Below are 16,464 nucleotides of genomic sequence, written 5' to 3' on the forward strand. Positions count from 1 at the left end.
CATTTGGGGGCAGTCGCCGGCGCGCAGTGTTGAAGTACGACTGAGCGCTGCCAGAATAGTAGCAGTTGTTCCCTGAGCGCCTGCCCCGGATGTACGATACTCACTGTACTGCCCCGGTAGCTTCCAGCTTGCAGTATGGTAACTTGCCCGTTACTAGTGGAGTGGTATCTATCGGATACAGCATGGAGCGACCTCTCTTTCCATCGTGTTACGGCTATGTATTTTACCCAAGGTCAATTACCCACCCCATAGTGGCGCACAATGGGGTATGAGCAGTGTACGGTATTAGATCATACTGGGGGTAACGGTGGAGCTGCATCAGGTGCAATGCTCAGCACCCACCTTTTTTTTCTTCAGTCGGCAACTGAAGCATGGATTGGACCATGGGAGAGGGAGTCATTTAGATTTGCTGAAAGGAGCACTGCAACCCTGAAGGATAGACCACTCAAGTTGCCCAGACAAAGCGTGAAAGGTCAGCCAGAATGTCGCAGCGGAGAATCGCAGGAGGGGGAGGAGAAGAAAATGACAAGACATGACGGGTATGGAACCATACGGACCATTCTCCAGCAACCAACCAGCCAGTCGCAGCCGGCAGAGAGCGGTTGTTTCCCTTGCTGTGCTGCCCACTTCCCCCCTTCCCAAGAGTGAGTGAGGGTGAGGTAGGAAGAGTAGGTAGGTAATGGCCCGCCCGCCTTCCCGTCTTTCTCCCTCTCTCTCTCTTTTCCTACTACTACTACTCTCCCCTCTCTCCCTCCCTCTCTCACACTCACTCCCTCACTCACCACTCACTCACTCACTCTACCTGCTCTCCTCCCATACAATTCTTTCTCCCCATACAAAAAAGTACTGCATATAACCGCATCGGTAGGTTCCATATCAACATTCCGCCTTTCGAGCACTGTTTCTTCAACACCAACACAAATTGATTTTCTTTCTCAATCCCGTTTTCTTCCATCCTGATTGCTTTTTCAAATCATCATTTCCCTTGGTTTTCCCTCCGCAGTTGCGCGATCTCGCTGTCGCGCCCTCTGCAACAGCACTCTTATAGTTCCTAACAGCCCTGATCTACCCCCAAGCTCTTTTAATTTCCCCACAGTCTTTTCTTGCCAATTCTGTTTCCTTGTCGTTCGCCTTCTGCCTGACTTGGTTGTCAGGTAAGTCACTGTTCTGCGCGACTTGCCCTCTTGGTGTCGTTTGGCTTGCGACCGCAATCGTTCTTGTTTGGGCGCGCGCAAACCACGGGTTGACACAACACTTCCCTCCACCTTCTAGCTTACGCGCTCTGCAATCCCCCTCCTTACTTGTCTGGTTCTCTCTTTCCGCCGTTCTGTTTGCATCAAGTCATCTGTCTGGCACCTCTCTGCTGTCCTTGCGAGCCTTTCATCCGCCAAGTTCAACAGTCCCCAACTTCCAGGCTAATTTTCACGTCTGCAGACTTCATTTTCAAAATGCCCAAGGAGAAGGCTACTCGCAAGACCAAGGGTCGTGGTGTTGAGCGTAAGAAGAAGGGTAAGGATCCACCTCTTCATCGATAATGCTGTGGCTGACTTGTTGCTCTAGACCCCAACGCTCCCAAGCGTGGTCTCTCCGCCTACATGTTCTTCGCCAACGACAACCGCGAGAAGGTTCGCGAGGAGAACCCTGGTATCTCCTTCGGTACGTACTGCTTGCGATCTACGCGATGGCATGCACCCTGTCGCTAACAGTCCTCTAGGTCAGGTTGGTAAGATGCTCGGAGAGCGGTGGAAGGCCCTGAGCGATTCGGAGCGCCGCCCCTACGAGGATAAGGCTGCTGCCGACAAGAAGCGTTACGAAGACGAGAAGGCCAGCTACAACGTAAGTTGTCATGAACTCCGTATGCTCTGAAATATATTAACCGTGTTGGTGTAGGCTGCCGCCGAAGAGGATGAGGAGTCCTCTTAAAGCTCCCCAATCCCCTAGGTCTTATTGCGTGGACCCAACGGCGTTTGTGTCTTTTCTCGTGTGACGTGTATTTGTGGCTTTCTATATTCTATTATCTATTCAACGGCTTCTGGTACGGATGACGGTGGTTGTTTCCTCTCCTTGCTTTTCTGTTCATGAAGGATATCAATGGGAAATGTTTACTGTACGGACTGGCGGCTTTCGGACACATTTGACTTGAATAAGGGAGTCCCGGCGCTGAATCTCAGAGCTGTAAGGAAACCTGATTTGAGCGTCTATGATGAAATATCGAAATGAAGCTGCAGAAAGTGTGAGGCCAGCAAAGACTGCTGTATAATAGCTTAATCAACCGCATCCTCACCTGAGCGACTCTGGATCCCGTCCCCTTTTCTCTAATCTTTTTTGTTTTCGATCAGTCTATTGATGAATGAGAATTCCTGTGAGGTTATGTAAGGATATAAATCCAGATCTAGTACGTAGAGTGCTTCCATGGGGGGGGGGGGGGGCTGCTCTGGTATTTCTGGAAGGACTTTCCTTGCAGGGGTTGGCCCAAGCTCCCGGCGGTGACGCGGAGCGACAGCTTGTTTACGTGTTCGACGCGTCCAGTTCTCCGATAAGCCCGGGGGGCGTAGAGCCTTGGAGCCTTGGAGCCTGAATTAACTTTGTGCCTCAGGCCAATAAAAACAACGGCATGTGTCATATGGATGGTGTGAACGAGTCATCTCGATCAAAAAGTGCTGGTCAACTTATGGCTCACAGTCAAGTCTTCATATACTTGGTGGATGCTTGGCTAGGAGTATTTTCATGTACATCTGCCCAAAGCTACGGCATATCAGGTCAAGGATATATGTGCCTGACACGGGCGTTTGCCAGAGATAACTTCAATATAGTCAGTCCTATGCAGTACATACTTCGCTAATTACAACCACACTTGCCACCACTTGTTCTGCTTGAGAGTATATTGTATATCTTTTCCTTGATTCATTCTAGCTGCTAATGTTATCTTCGAAACATAGTCGATAAAACCATCATTCTTGGTATTATTCATAACTGCTACGCAAATAGTAGCTATTGACAGTCACGCCTGTCTGATGCGAGTGACATCAGGCAATTATTCTGGATGAGCTCCCCAATATCGATCTGCTTGACAGTACCGTTGGAAGTTCAGGATGCAGTGCAATGAAGCCGTCAGCCCCAAACTTTAACAACGATTAGATTTCCGAGTCTTCTTCCTCGAGGATCCCGTGACTGCCAGGGTTCTCGGAGTCTCTCTCTCTCTCCCCTCTTTCCTAGTAAGGTTTCTGTTTCCCCTCATCTGCAAGTCAGACAGACAGACAGACAGACACTAATTACTACCGTGGTTAATTGAGTTGCTCCGGCGAATTTTCCTTGTTCACCAAGTACTCTGTACTATGTCAGTCATGGCCAATATGACATACAGACAGACCGAGCAGTATCCTCGGCACTGTTTGCTGCAAAAAGGGTATGAAGGCACTCCTTGTCATCTCTTGCATCAAAAACTCCCATCGCCTGTGCTCGTATCACCACAACCCCCCACCCAGGATAAAGTCACACCACGGCCTTCTCGTCTACCTCCTCGATTTTTCCCCTCCACCATCGCTCCATCCCGCCATGCATTTCCACCGCCCGTTATTGGCTTTTGCCCGTCGCCCCCGCATGAACACGTCAATGGTGCCCCCCCCCCCCCCCTCTCCCCTCGAGGTTGGAGGCACGTTACTATCGTTAAACAAGACAGACACAATCAATTTGTCGGTCTGTCGGTCTCGGGCTTCTTCTTCTGACCCTCTGGCTTCTGGCTTCTGGCTTCTGGCTCCAGTGCCGGTCTGTCCGTCCGACAGAGAGCCGCAAACTAACTACCTACCTAGTAACTATGGGCTGCTGCCATTCCGTCCGGCAACAAACTAGACTGAACTTAGCCCCACCCGCGGGTGATTCTTGTTCTGCATTCCTTCCTTTGTGCGGGTGATCGAGATCAAAACCCTGTCTGACTTGAATTTGACCCTCTCTCTCTCTCGCCTTCCTGTGTGTTTACGCGCTGGTGCTGGTGCTGGTGCCTTCTGCGTGTGGTGCAAGTTGCACCTTTGCCTGGTCAATCCTTGGGGCGAGACTCCAATCCATTCATCTATTTCCTATGGTCTGCGTCCATCTATCTGTTTGGTGAGACTCCAGCCGACATGCATCCTAGGGACGATCCCACCGATAAGAGGTTCTCTTTCTGACTCCAGCATTGCAGTCTACTGAGTTGTCTCCCACTGCCCCTCTCCTGGTGTATCTACTACCCTATCACGTAATTCTCCTGGGACCCCGTTGATCTCCCTTACTGCGATCTCCATATAAATTCGTCAAGCAGCTATAGTGAGCCGCGTGTGTCTGTCTGGTGGGAGTCTATCTCCTCCTTGTCTCTCGACCTCAACCATACAACGAAAGATCCCCATAAGCATACATGCAGGGCCTTACCATAGGTGACCATCACTATGGCTCTGCGTACATCTGCCGACAATGCAGAGGACGTGGCCGCTGGCTTTCGTCTTTTCCGCGACCCCCTGCCGGAGCATGCAACGGAGATCACCAGCCTGATCGCCGATCTCTATGCAATTAGCACCTCCCTCAAGAATCTCGAGGACTTGGCCCGCAATCGCAACTACCGGCGCAACCTGCACGCCGTCCAGCCCGACCTAGAACTGGTTCGGGCAAGCTTGAAGTATACGCTCGAAGATGTTGTCGACTTCTTCGGAGACCTGGAGGCGCGGAGAGGCTCCAGCCGGGAGGTCTACAAACGGACATGGGTTGACCTCTGTACTTTCTTCCGGGAGGAGTCGCACGACTCACTGTCTACCCGTCTAGCCAAGTATAAGGCCTTTCTGTCCGATTTGGAGGCTCTAATGAAGGGGTTCGTTACTCCACGTGGCTCTCGCCGGAAATGCAGGTCAATTGACAAATGCGTCTGTAATCATGTAGTAATGCACCCGATGATCGACTGATGTCCTCTCTGCGACACAATCTCAAAGGTTTGTTGGGGCAGCAGGAATCCCAGGTTGCGTCGCACTTGGGCTCCCTGTCTCTGAGTTCCCCCTCGTCGAGCAGCAGCAGTAGCAGCAGCAACACCAGTGGCGAACCCGGCAGTCCGGTCAGTGATCGCAGACCCCGCACCCGACGATCCTACGAGCGAGCTCGTCCGTCTCACCTAGGGCCTCAGTCGCCCACCTCCGCTTCATCTGGCACCTTCTCGGATATCCCTCCCTCGGCTCCAGATGCACCGGGCTCGCCTTCCACTACGACTGCCACGAGCCAATCGACCATTTCCAGTGTACTTGGCGAGCATTGGGCGAGACGGGTGTTCCTAGATGATCACCCGCAAACGCCTATCCCCTATATTGGCGAAAGGTCAATACAATAGCTTCAGTAGTGCAGACATCCGCTAACAGGCTGCAGCTCCAAGTGTCTGGGTGAACCCAAGTCCAATCCGAAAGCATGGCTGGACGGCGAGGGATTCGAGGAGCTGTTACAGTTGTGAGTTGCACATGCGCCTGATATTGGTCGGTGGAAAGACTGACGGACGGTAGAGCGTTCAATAGCGAGACCGATCTCAGAGTATGCTTCTATTTACGAGATGAAGACCATCGTGCACGCATTGTGTGCAAAGCACGCCGTTCTGCGCGGTCGAACGAATATTTCATCCTGCCACTGAATATGCTGGAGATCGTCCGTGTCGGATCCTGTCTACAGTTGTGCCGGCGCCGTCGTGGGGGCAGCGAACTGGTTCTGTGGGCCAACCTCAAATTCAGCACCATCGAGCGTACGTGCGATAAGTGGGTGTTCTACTGGGCTCTACTAACGCAAAAGCAGAGATGGTGATTTTCTTCTGCACCTTTTTGGCACTTCGATCGCAAGATTCCGGGCGTCCTGTGGCTGTGGAGAGTATCCGCGATTACGAGCTGGCGCAAGAGGAAGAACTCTTTGGAGGGTAAGGTCACCCCTGTCCAGTGGACGGCGATAGGCGATAACCGAGCCAGCCAGACAAATTGTGGACGACGATTTCCTCCATGCATTGCGTGTTTACCGGGACGAGGTGTCCGGCGCTGTACGGCTCCAGGCATCGGTCCACAAGGGGGAGTTGAAGCGGTAAGTCTCAACGAATTGTGCCATACGGCCGTCTGGCTGAATGATCTAGATCCCCCGTCTGGACGGCTTTTATCACAGACCACATCGGGACTCGCGGCTGGATTCGCCGTACTGAGCCTAAGGTTGTGGTGTTGAAGGAGATACGCCGGAGTATCTTCACGTTCCCTGATTATACACCCCCTCAGACAACTCGAGGAGAGCATGTCCTGAAATTCACCCATCGTTCGGGTACGTACCAGCGATCATTTCATGTGTAGAAGAAACTAACTTTGGTTAGATGCGCAAGGCTTTTATGAGACTATGACTGAGCTCGCGCGTGGATGACACATTTACTGCCAAAAGAAAAATGAACACGATTGATGACTGATGATTGATGACCACTAAGAGTTAATCCGGAGGTTTCCTGTTTGTTGTCGGAATGACCGTGGCGGTGGCATGTGCTATATATACATAAGCTGGTCTCAGACCAGGCAATGATACCCCTTGATTACTCCGTGGACCTAAATTCTTTTAATGTCATGAATGATTAAGAGTTCGATGGGTATCTCTAGAGAAGCAAACACGCAACGCCAGCACGAATGCGAAATTTGGGTGGAAGTAATTCATACCACGCCGACGTCGCCCAACCCGGCCAGGAACATCTCAGCGCGCCTCTTGGACCTCAACTCGTCGACCTTGACGCGCCTCTCGCTCCTCGCCTCCTCCCTCCTCGCGCGCCGCTGCTGCTTCTCCTCCCTCTCCCTCTGCGTCTCCTCCCTCGCGGCGCGCAGCTCCTCCATCTGCCGCCTCCTAGTTTCCTCATCCCTGGCGAAGGCATAGAACCCGGTGCCGCGGTTCCTGACCTCGGCCTCGGCATCGTAATGGGTCTCCTCCGGCGGGGTCACCGAGCGATCCCGGCGTTTCGCCAGGTAGGCCATGTGCGCCGCGACGTTCGCATCCGGGTTGAACGCCTCGCTCTGCACAGTCTCCCCATAGATGAGGTTCTCCGGCCGACGGGGCCGCCACCTCTCCCCGGCCTCGTGACGGCCATCTTCCTCCTCCTCCAGCTGCTGCTTCTTCACTCTGGCCGCTTCCGCCGCCTCAGCCCTGGTCCCGCGCCTGGTCCGCCCCAATTCATCCTCGTAGGAGACAATCGACGCATCATCCCTATCCCTTCCCTCCCCCTCCTCACCCTCCTCACCCTCCTCATCAGAACGAGAATGCATATCCGCCCACTTCCGATCAAAATCCACCAACCCCTCCCTCTCCCTCCGCCTCAACCTCCTCAAATACCTCTCCCCTTCCCCCTCTCCTGCCCTATCACCACCATCACCCTCCGACTCAGAATCACTCCCACCAAGATACAACCCCCTCCTCAAATCCTCATACACCCTGGCCTTCTCCTGCATCCGCCGCTTCGACCGCTGCAGCACCGCCTCGTCCACCCGTCCCCCCAGATCCCGGGTTCGCTGGTGCACCTGCGCAGTTCCACCGGAGAGTGTCGTCATCGCATCGCTCTCGTTCACCACAAGATCCTGCGCCGCGCGCTTCTGCGCCCCGCGATTCGGGCGGGCGAACAACCCCTCGGAAGCGTCTTTGGATTTGGAGGGGCGGGGGCGGCCGGTTGACGTGGACGTCGAAGATCCCGGATCCCGGGCGGCGATGAGGTTGGACAGGGTGGTTGTGAAGGCTAGGGTTGAGGAGGAGGGGGCGGCTGGCTGAGAGGAGGTTTGCTTTTTGCGTGGCGGGTGGCCGTAGAGGTTTTGGTTGGACATTTTTGTTTCCTCTTCGGTTTCGGGGGGGGTGGGAATTTGGTGTTATCGTGGTGGTGGGTTGTATGCTTGGTGGTTGGTGGTTATGTTGGTCGAAAATAGAGGGTAGGAAGGTAAGCCTGGAGGTAACTTGGAAGCAATGTTGAGGGCCGGCCGCAGTGTGGATAGTAAGGATACTATCCGATAAGACCTACCTGCAGTTGACTAGGTAGTCTAAGTCGCGAAGGTGCTTGGGTCTCCGCGGAGTGCACTATTCCTAATTGAGCGGGAATTTTCTGCCACCGCTAAAACCTACCACTCTGCCCCACCTTTTTTCGGGGCCTGTTCATAGCCGAAATCTGGATTCCGGCCGCGAGGTCGCGAGCGTTCTGCCGCTTTAGGCGGTGGAGCTCCGGTACATTTTCATTGGCTGAAATAGGACCGTCTTTTTGACCGCTCTCTGCGCCAGAACGGTGGCGACCTCGCAGGCCGCAGCCCCCGGAAAAAAGTGGGGCAGAGTGGTAGGTTTTGGCGGTGGCAGAAAATGGTCCCAGGTGCCTCGGTTCCCCATTCATGAGGAAGTGTGTGATGCTCGGTTTTTATGTATACTAACGCTGCAGAAGGGCATTCATGACAGACAATATCTGCTTATCCGAGCGACGAATAAGCTCTATGCTTTATACTCTCCAAAGAGTCTAGTATGGGTTCTAGCATGTAGACTGTGTCACCCCCGCAGATATGCCTTGACTGCCTCCCCCCAGACCGCCCCCCTCTTATACCACCACATCTCCGGCACACTGCCCCCCTTCAACCCATCGATCGCCTGAGCCAGCTCCTCGCCTAATCCCTCCTCCTTGACCGTCCGGACCGGGTAAGTATACGTATGGAAGGTGAACACCAGCGTCTTGGTCTCGGGCAGACGATGGAGCGTCTGGCGCTCGCAGCGCAGGAAGGTCTACAACCGGGGTTAGCAGCACATCTCATGCCCGGATAACACAACACAACACAACAAAAGACAACGAGAGCCGACATTCGGTAGGAAAGGGGTGAATGCACAGAACATACATCATCAACATTCAACTCATCCGATGCCATCACCCCATCATCCTTCCCGCCCTTTTCCCCACCATCATTCGTAGTATCTCCATGAATGCCCCCGAACGCAGCAAATAGCTCCGTCCCCGTCGTCACACTCCAATTCACCCGCTGCACGAACCGCCCGACCTCCAGCCTGGCAAAGAATCGGTCCATACTCTTCTCCAGCTTCTCCTTGTACCGCGGCACCGGGTCGTGGATGGCGGAGAGCGTGCAGCCGAGTTTCTCCCGCGTGTCGAATCCCGCCGGGTAGAAGGTCGTGTACGCTTGTAGGGTGTATTCGTCTTCCTCCGCCTTTTTCTCTTCATCACCATACGGTGGACCCACCTGCGAGGTAGGCAGTAGGATCAGGAAGTCCTCGTCCACGACCGTTCCCAGCGTGGTAAGGGCTTCGCGGGCGGAGGTGGGGCATTTGGTCGGGATGGAATGATTGGTGATTCTGTTGAGGAGGTATTTCGGTTTCTTCTCGGTCGTCGCCGTCGGTTCGGCTAGACCACCCTCCTCTTTCTCGTCACTCGTGCTGCTTTCTGGGCCTAGACTGCTGCTGCTTCTGCTGCTGCTGCCAGGAGAGTCAATCAAATCGAAGACCCCCGGATACCTGGTGGGGAGGTATACGCCGAGAACAAACTCGTAAAGCTCGCGGACGGCAGAGTGGGCGAGGCTGCCCTCTGTTTCGGCAGTGGGTGTGACGCCGACCACGACGGAAGGGTATTTCGAAAGCAGGGACTGGCGGTAGGCGAGCCGGGATCTGTAGGTCTTGTCGATTGGGATGAGGGTGGAGAAGTCGAGGTTCGAGAGGGCTGTTTTGTCGGGGGTGGGTTAGTTTGTCGTATAATGATGGGGAATGAGGTTGGTCTTGGGTTAATGACAACAACAACGGGCCATAGGAGATATAGTCCATTATAGATCGGGTGGGTGCATTGGAGCGAGGCGTAGAGCGTCCCTGAGACGCTGCCCTGTGCAACAGGAATAGGCGACGAACGAGGACAGAGAAAGGTTTGCACGGGGAGACTCGGAGCTCCATACCCATTGTGAGATGATACTTCGCCTTGAAAGGCCGGAACTGCAGTGGCTCGGTAGTCTCCCAGTCGAAGGAGTGGAGAGGCTCAATGGGCGGGTACCCAGCTTTCTCTGCTTCCGAGATGACATTGTCAATGGAGTTTGGCTGGCCCTGGGCATTCTTCAGTCAGTTCCAATATCACGGTACATAATCAGAAGGACATACTCGGGTGAATCGTCCAAAGAGCCAGAGGGTGAGTACAAGGAAGACGATTGGGAAGGGATTCCGCTCGACGTATAGTATGCTGGCATCAACGGTTGATGTGAGAAGGTCCATTGTCCGACCTCTTGGGTATACTAGTATTTCTGGTAAAACCGGCTGAAAGAGTAGGAAGAATTGAGGAGCCTGGAGAGATGTAGGAGCGGTGCGAGTAAAGTGCACTGCAGTACTTCGATAGAAGTACTTCCACGTTATCATGCGGCAGCCCAGATAGTACTGGCACCAGTACCTTATCCTCTCATGAATGGCATACTATCGCGGGCTGCCATTGGTGGGGATCCCCGCTGTATGCTGATTGCTCAATCGGCCGATAGTACCTTAGTCACGATATAAATTGGAACCTGATAATTTAGATGAGGACAAATCTTCAACGCAGAAATCAGAGTACATACAGGGTATCAATATACACAGACGAATTTCAAACATGTCGCCAGTCCCTTTGTCCATACATGTAGACCTCCCTCCAACTACCACCTGAGCACAGGCACTGCATCCATCCACCTTCCCTTCCACGCGGTAGCCAATCGGCAGTAAGAGTATTCATCCAAGGCAGCATCAATCCAAAATTCGACAAGACTAAAGGAAAATAGCCTCACCGGGAGGCGAGCAGAGCTCTCTCAACACAGAAGCGGGGAGACGCCAAATGCGCTCAGGTGTCCTCGTCTCCCTCATGCCTCCCCCCTCTGCTTCGTAATTTCTCCACGCTTGCAATCCCCCCATCTCCGATGTCATTGACTAGGGCCCCCGTCCCCAGCCCCAGGACCCTAGGCTGCCCATCCGGCCTCTCGTTCAAGCTCGGGGCTCGAGGTCGCTGCTTACCCCGCGCTCGTCCGCCGATGAGGGGGAATTCATATTTCACCATCCGCCAAATGTACAGACAGATGTCGAAGACCAGTAATGTAGCCCAAGGGAGTATAGTGACAAAGCCGAGGAATATCTATGGTGTGACCAATCGACCGTTAGTGGTAAGCTTGGAAGGAAAAGCGGTAAGCAAGGAGAGGGAGGGGATAGGCGGGGCGTGAGACGGACAAAGACTCGCACAAGCCAATTCTCAATATAGAGAAAGTCGGACGGAAGAAGTGAGTACCATGCCATGGTAGTGTATGTCAAGGCTTGGAGATTGATACGGGTAGGAATATGGGTTGTTGTAGAAGAAAGGGAGAGACGCGGAAGGTAATGGAAGGTGGTGTATTGTTCGTTTCAGTCGATTGGTGGTGGTGGGATTGCTAGAAGTCCGGCGAGCATCGGCGTGGGTACGGCACGAGTTGGCAAACAGGTACAGCAGTCGCCAGGACTTGTCCGCTGGCTGTGGATTATATATTCCCTGTTGTGTTGACTGAGGTATGGCGAAGCTGTTTGTATTCGATCACAGGGAATCCGACGGCACCCGGAGTCCGGCTCGGCACTTAGGAGTGGTGGGTGCAAGCAGCAAGGTACGTGGACCGATGGTCAGTTGTTGCAGGAGAAGTCGGTCGGGCAGTCACGGAGCTACCTTGACTGGAGATGAACAACCACATTGCAGCCCCGTGAAGCAATCGAAGCTGGTTGGTGTGAGAGAGGAGAGAGGGGAAGTTGATGACGGATGATGGACGAAGCGTGAAAGCCGATGAGCTGCGGGTCTGGCCATTAATTGGTCAGCACCCTCGGTTCCTGAGGAGCCTTCCAAGTTCCTATCGGGCATAGTACGAGTACTTCCATGCACTTAGTAGGCTATTTGTTATTACTGTGGTAATGAACCAAAACACATCTCGTCCACTTTTGCATGTGATCCGGAACACCGTATTTACACACAAATCTTCTAATCATGTAAATATGTACAGCTCTTGCTCAAATGCTTAAACAAAAACAAAATAGTCGTGGGCACGTTGCTTCCGTTACTCCTGCCTCCTCGCAAGAGAAAGCCCAAAAATCCCATCCCAAAGTCTAATATATCAACGATCTGGTAATCGTTGTCGCTCCAAAACAATAAAAAAAATCATATCTGCACACAGCGCCTAGTGTGGCATTCGGTAGTGCTCATACGAGGTGAAAGTGGGATCATCCTGCTCGACAGGACCGTAACCTCTCGTCCGCCAGCGGTCCAATGGCGTGGCCATCTCCGGAACTGCCGGCTGTTGTGCTTGAGCAAGCAGCTCCGTCTCACTCTCGTTACGCTGATGATAGAGTCCGCTGCCTCCTATGGGTGCGGGAACACGGAAGGCAGGATGAATGTGGTCGTAGGCGGTCGGATCGTAGCTATCGTGCGGTTTCAACCCGGAGAGCGACGGCACCGATGGGGTCGGAGACGAGGCGCGCGAAGAGGTGGGCGACCACTCACCCAATGCACTCCGGGGCGTATGCGAGCGTTCGGTAAACACATCGTCCGGACGACCATAGATACCGCCGCCAAACTCGTCCCTGAAATCCGGCCGGTCCTTGTAATAGGAGAAGTCTAGGTGATTTTCGGGGACGACTTCGAAAGGCGCCGGGCCCGTAGCGTCCATCATAGATTTTCCCGGGTGAGCCGTCGACATGGCATCCATGGCAATGTCTGAGTATTCACCCTCGGCGTCGGCAGTTCCCAGACGACCGCTGTAGATACGCTTCAGCGCTTCCGCAGCCCGGGCGTGCACCATCGGGGTGATGAGGGGCTTGTAAAGGGCGGGATGGCCGAACTTGGCGTTTAGCCGCTCAGATGCCTTCTTGTTCGGCTTGCTGACTGCCAGGGCCTCGGCATCCGTGAGGTTCGCGCGGTTGTAGTAGGTGATGTCAGAATCGAACTTCCTCATACAATAATACTTGAAGCCGAGCATCATGAACGGCAGCGGAACCACACAATAAACCATGGTCCAAGTACCCTTGGCTTTAGCCACAAAGGCAATGACGATGTTGGACAAGATAACCGCAAAAACCATGCGATTGAACAGAACGCGCCAGAATTGACCGCCAGACTCGGTCTTGGTCACAAACACATACATCAGCATGTACTTCTTCATCATTGCATCCAGCCCAAAGTAGAGCGCGGTGACGGGTAGCACAATGGGCTGTAGTGTCGCAAAGCAAAGCGCGACGGTAGCGTAGAAGAGGAAGTAGTTGTAATACATGGCATACTCGAAAGATGGCGGAGCCGTCCACTCAATAGCCTGGCGAGGGGTAGGCGAGAGGAACGTCTTGGAGAACCATACCCAGAAGACAGTAACCAACTGAACCAGATCAATGGTGGCACCCAGATTTCGCTGCAATAAATAGGTCACCCAGAAGGGAGACACGTTGCACAGGGCACTCACGATCTTCTCATAGAACTGTCCATCCTGGATGGCTTTCCAAGCGTTGTTGTCGGTCTTCTGGGCATCGATGACAGCGGAGACGAATGTCCAGGCGGCAGCGAAGAGGGAATAAACGATAAGGTTGTTGAATACAAAGAACGAGTAAAGCCGGCCAAGCACATGACGCTCGCGAGAGGTCTTGGTGACGTCGCCCGCCCGAATTGCCAGCCGTCGGAAGATGACGGGCAGAACGAGGTAGACAAGGGATGTGATGGCGGGAGACAAGATACCCTGAACTGCGGCCCAGACCTTGGGATTGGCATCGAGCGATGTCTGGAATGCGGGCCACACTAGACCCAGGTTCGACAAGTTGGACAGAAAGATGGCAATCAATCCGTTAGGAACAATGTACACGAATGTCAAGAGCGACACCCAGATCGCATTGAGGAATCGTTTCCACCTCCGTGCGCCCTTGGACAGAGGGAGGTTCTCCCAGATCAGATCGTCCGGGCGAGTGGCCAGGGCGATGGTCGTGCCTTGAGGGTGCTTGTTGCGTGCGTTGTATGCCACAGCGTGCGCATGCTCGATCATATCCCAGCTGACGAAGCCAAAAGGCATGGCGTTGCGTCTATCTATAGAAGACCGAACATGTCGGATCTCTTCTTCCAATCGCTGAATACGACTTGTCAAGTAATCAATGGCATCCACCTTGCCGCTCGGGTGCTCACTTCTATCTTTCCGGTGCGGGGTCATGGTCGGGCGATTGGGCGGGAGTCGATCGGGTCGCTTGAGATACTTGGCCAGCACAGATTCGAGTTGTCGCACCGTTTCGTCGTGTTCCTTGATCAGACGGGGTAGATCCTTCACGTTACGGCCAATGGCGGCTCGAGGGAGGGCAGCTGTCGGGTTGACTTCGTCCGTCAAACGCAGAACGCCTTCGTCCGAACGTGCTGACGGTGGGATATCGGTGATCTATTGTATAACGTGGTTAGTGGGTTTGTCAGTGAGAGCTGATTCGCGGGACCGTCACACACCATCAGTGTACGCGCATGGAGACTGCGCTGATAATCGGCACTCTGGAAGTATTTTCTGCGCAAAGACAAAACACCCTTGTAGTTCCGCCACAAGAAGAAGACCACGATGATATCGAACAGCCAGGCGCAAACAACCTGACCCCAGATAGCGTCAGTGCTGACATAGAGCGGGGTCATCGTCGCAAAGGCGCCGAACTGGGAGACGGTGTTGCCTTGGCTCTGCGTGAGGTTCAAAGGAATCATGACACCGCAACCGATGATGCTCAGGAAGATGAAAATGTTCCGGCACATTTTGGCAAATCGGATAAACATGGTGGCATCGAGCCCGACACAGTCGACTAAATCGGGCTCTTTGGTGCGCACCACGGGCTTGAGCCACGCAAAGAAGCTCTTTCCCACCGGTGGCGGGGTATGTCTTTTGTCCGCATGCTTGACTTTGGGCGCGTAGACGAGGGAGTGACGAGGTCTGAAGAGCGAGAATAGGAGGGCAAGGAGGACGCTGAAGGCGGCGGAGGTGGCCAACGAGGCCCAGACGGCGTTGATTTGAAACTGTTGTGCTCCTTAGTTATGCATTGAGGGAAAGCGGTTGTATGGGGCAAGCAGAACATACGGCGGATTTGAAAGGGTTCTGGATGAGTTTGAGAAATTGATCCGTGGAATCGTCGCGCCGCCAGAGAGCGCTAGACTGCATGGTGTTTATTGAAGCCGAGGCGGCATCGACGGAGCGAAGCCAAGGCAGAGGAGAGATAGGTGGCGGAGTGAGCGAGCGCGCGACAAGGAAGGATAAAAAGAAGCGAACGACTGTTGAACGGCAATCGACAGGAGGAGTGCAAGTGAGTGAGGCGAAGAATGTGAAACCGAACCAGGAAAATCAGAGATGGGCGTGGGAAGGCGAACAAGAGGAGAGAGAAAGATAATCAGCGATGATGGAGAAGTGGATTCGCGTTTGGAGGCGGGTCTCGACCACCACCACTAGTCGCACTCTAGTCTAGCGGTTGACAATCTGCTCTGAACGACAACGCTGCTGAGGGATGGGTTTCTCGTGGATTTGATTTGCAATCCAGTGGAGGATTGAACCTTGACTTCCTGGGGGAAATGGGGAGGGAACAAACGAGCGTCAAGAATGGGCCGGACTGGACTCTCCCTTGACGTACCTCCAGTACGTATCAATGAATTCCACTTCTGACAGTCGGAGGTCGAGATGCGCACTGCATACGTTGACTGAGTGGAGCCGGATGAGTGTTTCTCACTGGTACTAGTAATGTGTTAGAACTTAGCTAGCACCAGAAGTGGTGGTACATGTACACTTGCAGTCTAAAGAGTGCAGAGTACTTGTTTCTCCTGGAAATCAAATTGAAAGGAGTCAATGCACTATGTAAGTTATCTATCAGATTGTTTCTTCCTCCTCGTTCCTCCCGGACTGCACGCTTTGTTTACCCGCCCGACGTGGTTCAGCGTCTCAGACGGATCCAAGTGAGCCCTCAGGGCGACCCAAAAAGCAGCCAAAGAAGAAAAATGAAAACCAAACAACGAGAGTAACTCCACTGGGGTTTCTATGGTTGGATGAGGATGCAAGAGATGGTCGGGCTATTATCCTGGTGGACCAACCAATGCGGGCTTAGGGTAGCATGTCTCAGACCCTCGGGTCCCCCGGTACGCAAAACTCGGTTTGACTGACCACGACCGGTATGTTGGATACCATGGCAGAGCCACGCTCAACCCTTCTTTCAGCCACTCCTTACCGTACCCATACTAACCTATGTACGTACCACAGTGGTGTGGCTAGTGTGCACCCCATTGTGGCACACCGAAATGGAATAATGTCGAGGAAAAAAAAGACTCGGGGTCCAATCGAAGTCGGGTCCTGCTGTCAATTGCCGGCAAATGGAGTCATCTGCTTCTATTCTGGGTCACGGCAGTCAAGCCACAGGACCCTTCTAACGGCCTGATCGGATGACTACTTTGCCTACAGTAGGTAATGTTTTCACTCGGACGAGGATCATGATAAAAACACT

General features: G+C 53.5%; 6 protein-coding genes across 6 annotated transcripts; 2 read left to right on the forward strand and 4 right to left on the reverse strand.

The window, feature by feature from the left end:
- Positions 1–1,448: 1,448 nt before the first annotated feature.
- nhp6 (high-mobility group nucleosome-binding protein) lies at positions 1,449–1,923 on the forward strand (the record flags this gene model as incomplete). The annotated part of the gene is made up of 4 exons (XM_025589051.1): positions 1,449–1,509; positions 1,561–1,656; positions 1,715–1,836; positions 1,891–1,923. The coding sequence occupies 4 exons, from the start codon at positions 1,449–1,451 to the stop codon at positions 1,921–1,923; spliced, it is 312 nt and encodes a 103-aa protein (XP_025441541.1).
- Positions 1,924–3,969: 2,046 nt separating this feature from the next.
- BO95DRAFT_443470 (uncharacterized protein) lies at positions 3,970–6,564 on the forward strand. Its single transcript, XM_025586669.1, has 9 exons — positions 3,970–4,101; positions 4,178–4,834; positions 4,903–5,328; positions 5,377–5,454; positions 5,508–5,740; positions 5,791–5,908; positions 5,962–6,066; positions 6,116–6,294; positions 6,344–6,564. The coding sequence occupies exons 2-9, from the start codon at positions 4,419–4,421 to the stop codon at positions 6,388–6,390; spliced, it is 1,602 nt and encodes a 533-aa protein (XP_025441542.1). The 5' UTR covers positions 3,970–4,101; positions 4,178–4,418; the 3' UTR covers positions 6,391–6,564.
- BO95DRAFT_443471 (CCDC174 family protein) lies at positions 6,433–7,272 on the reverse strand (the record flags this gene model as incomplete). The annotated part of the gene is made up of 1 exon (XM_025586670.1): positions 6,433–7,272. A coding segment is annotated over one exon (604 nt), but the record flags the coding sequence as incomplete, so codon positions are not given.
- Positions 7,273–8,520: 1,248 nt separating this feature from the next.
- On the reverse strand, positions 8,521–10,227 carry BO95DRAFT_464337 (heme-dependent oxidative N-demethylase family protein; the record flags this gene model as incomplete). Its single annotated transcript, XM_025589052.1, has 4 exons — positions 8,521–8,751; positions 8,862–9,691; positions 9,918–10,062; positions 10,117–10,227. The coding sequence occupies 4 exons, from the start codon at positions 10,225–10,227 to the stop codon at positions 8,521–8,523; spliced, it is 1,317 nt and encodes a 438-aa protein (XP_025441544.1).
- A 256-nt stretch (positions 10,228–10,483) lies between these two features.
- BO95DRAFT_443472 (uncharacterized protein) lies at positions 10,484–11,747 on the reverse strand. The gene is made up of 2 exons (XM_025586671.1): positions 11,200–11,747; positions 10,484–11,107 (listed from the first exon to the last, which is right to left on the reverse strand). The coding sequence occupies exons 1-2, from the start codon at positions 11,263–11,265 to the stop codon at positions 10,820–10,822; spliced, it is 354 nt and encodes a 117-aa protein (XP_025441545.1). The 5' UTR covers positions 11,266–11,747; the 3' UTR covers positions 10,484–10,819.
- A 339-nt stretch (positions 11,748–12,086) lies between these two features.
- Positions 12,087–15,037, reverse strand: BO95DRAFT_152004 (putative DUF221 domain protein). The gene is made up of 2 exons (XM_025580651.1): positions 14,450–15,037; positions 12,087–14,387 (listed from the first exon to the last, which is right to left on the reverse strand). Exons 1-2 carry the CDS (start codon positions 14,759–14,761, stop codon positions 12,165–12,167), a joined length of 2,535 nt encoding a protein of 844 aa, XP_025441546.1. The 5' UTR covers positions 14,762–15,037; the 3' UTR covers positions 12,087–12,164.
- Between the last annotated feature and the right edge of the window lie 1,427 nt (positions 15,038–16,464).

The sequence above is a fragment of the Aspergillus brunneoviolaceus genome (assembly GCF_003184695.1).
Source record: "Aspergillus brunneoviolaceus CBS 621.78 unplaced genomic scaffold BO95scaffold_39, whole genome shotgun sequence".
NCBI lineage: Eukaryota > Fungi > Ascomycota > Eurotiomycetes > Eurotiales > Aspergillaceae > Aspergillus > Aspergillus brunneoviolaceus.

What these genes read in the sequence shown, in the direction of transcription:
- BO95DRAFT_443470 (XM_025586669.1), top strand. Translation starts at nt 4,419, where the DNA reads ATGGCTCTGCGTACATCTGCCGACAATGCAGAGGACGTGGCCGCTGGC. An exon ending in GAGGAAGAACTCTTTGGAGG is followed by an intron (nt 5,909 to 5,961) that starts GTAAGGTCACCC and finishes CGAGCCAGCCAG; the next exon opens with ACAAATTGTGGACGACGATT. An exon ending in CACAAGGGGGAGTTGAAGCG is followed by an intron (nt 6,067 to 6,115) that starts GTAAGTCTCAAC and finishes TGAATGATCTAG; the next exon opens with ATCCCCCGTCTGGACGGCTT.
- BO95DRAFT_443472 (XM_025586671.1), bottom strand. Translation starts at nt 11,265, where the DNA reads ATGGCATGGTACTCACTTCTTCCGTCCGACTTTCTCTATATTGAGAAT. An exon ending in ATTGGCTTGTGCGAGTCTTT is followed by an intron (nt 11,108 to 11,199) that starts GTCCGTCTCACG and finishes GTCACACCATAG; the next exon opens with ATATTCCTCGGCTTTGTCAC.
- BO95DRAFT_152004 (XM_025580651.1), bottom strand. Translation starts at nt 14,761, where the DNA reads ATGTTTATCCGATTTGCCAAAATGTGCCGGAACATTTTCATCTTCCTG. An exon ending in TCCATGCGCGTACACTGATG is followed by an intron (nt 14,388 to 14,449) that starts GTGTGTGACGGT and finishes GTTATACAATAG; the next exon opens with ATCACCGATATCCCACCGTC.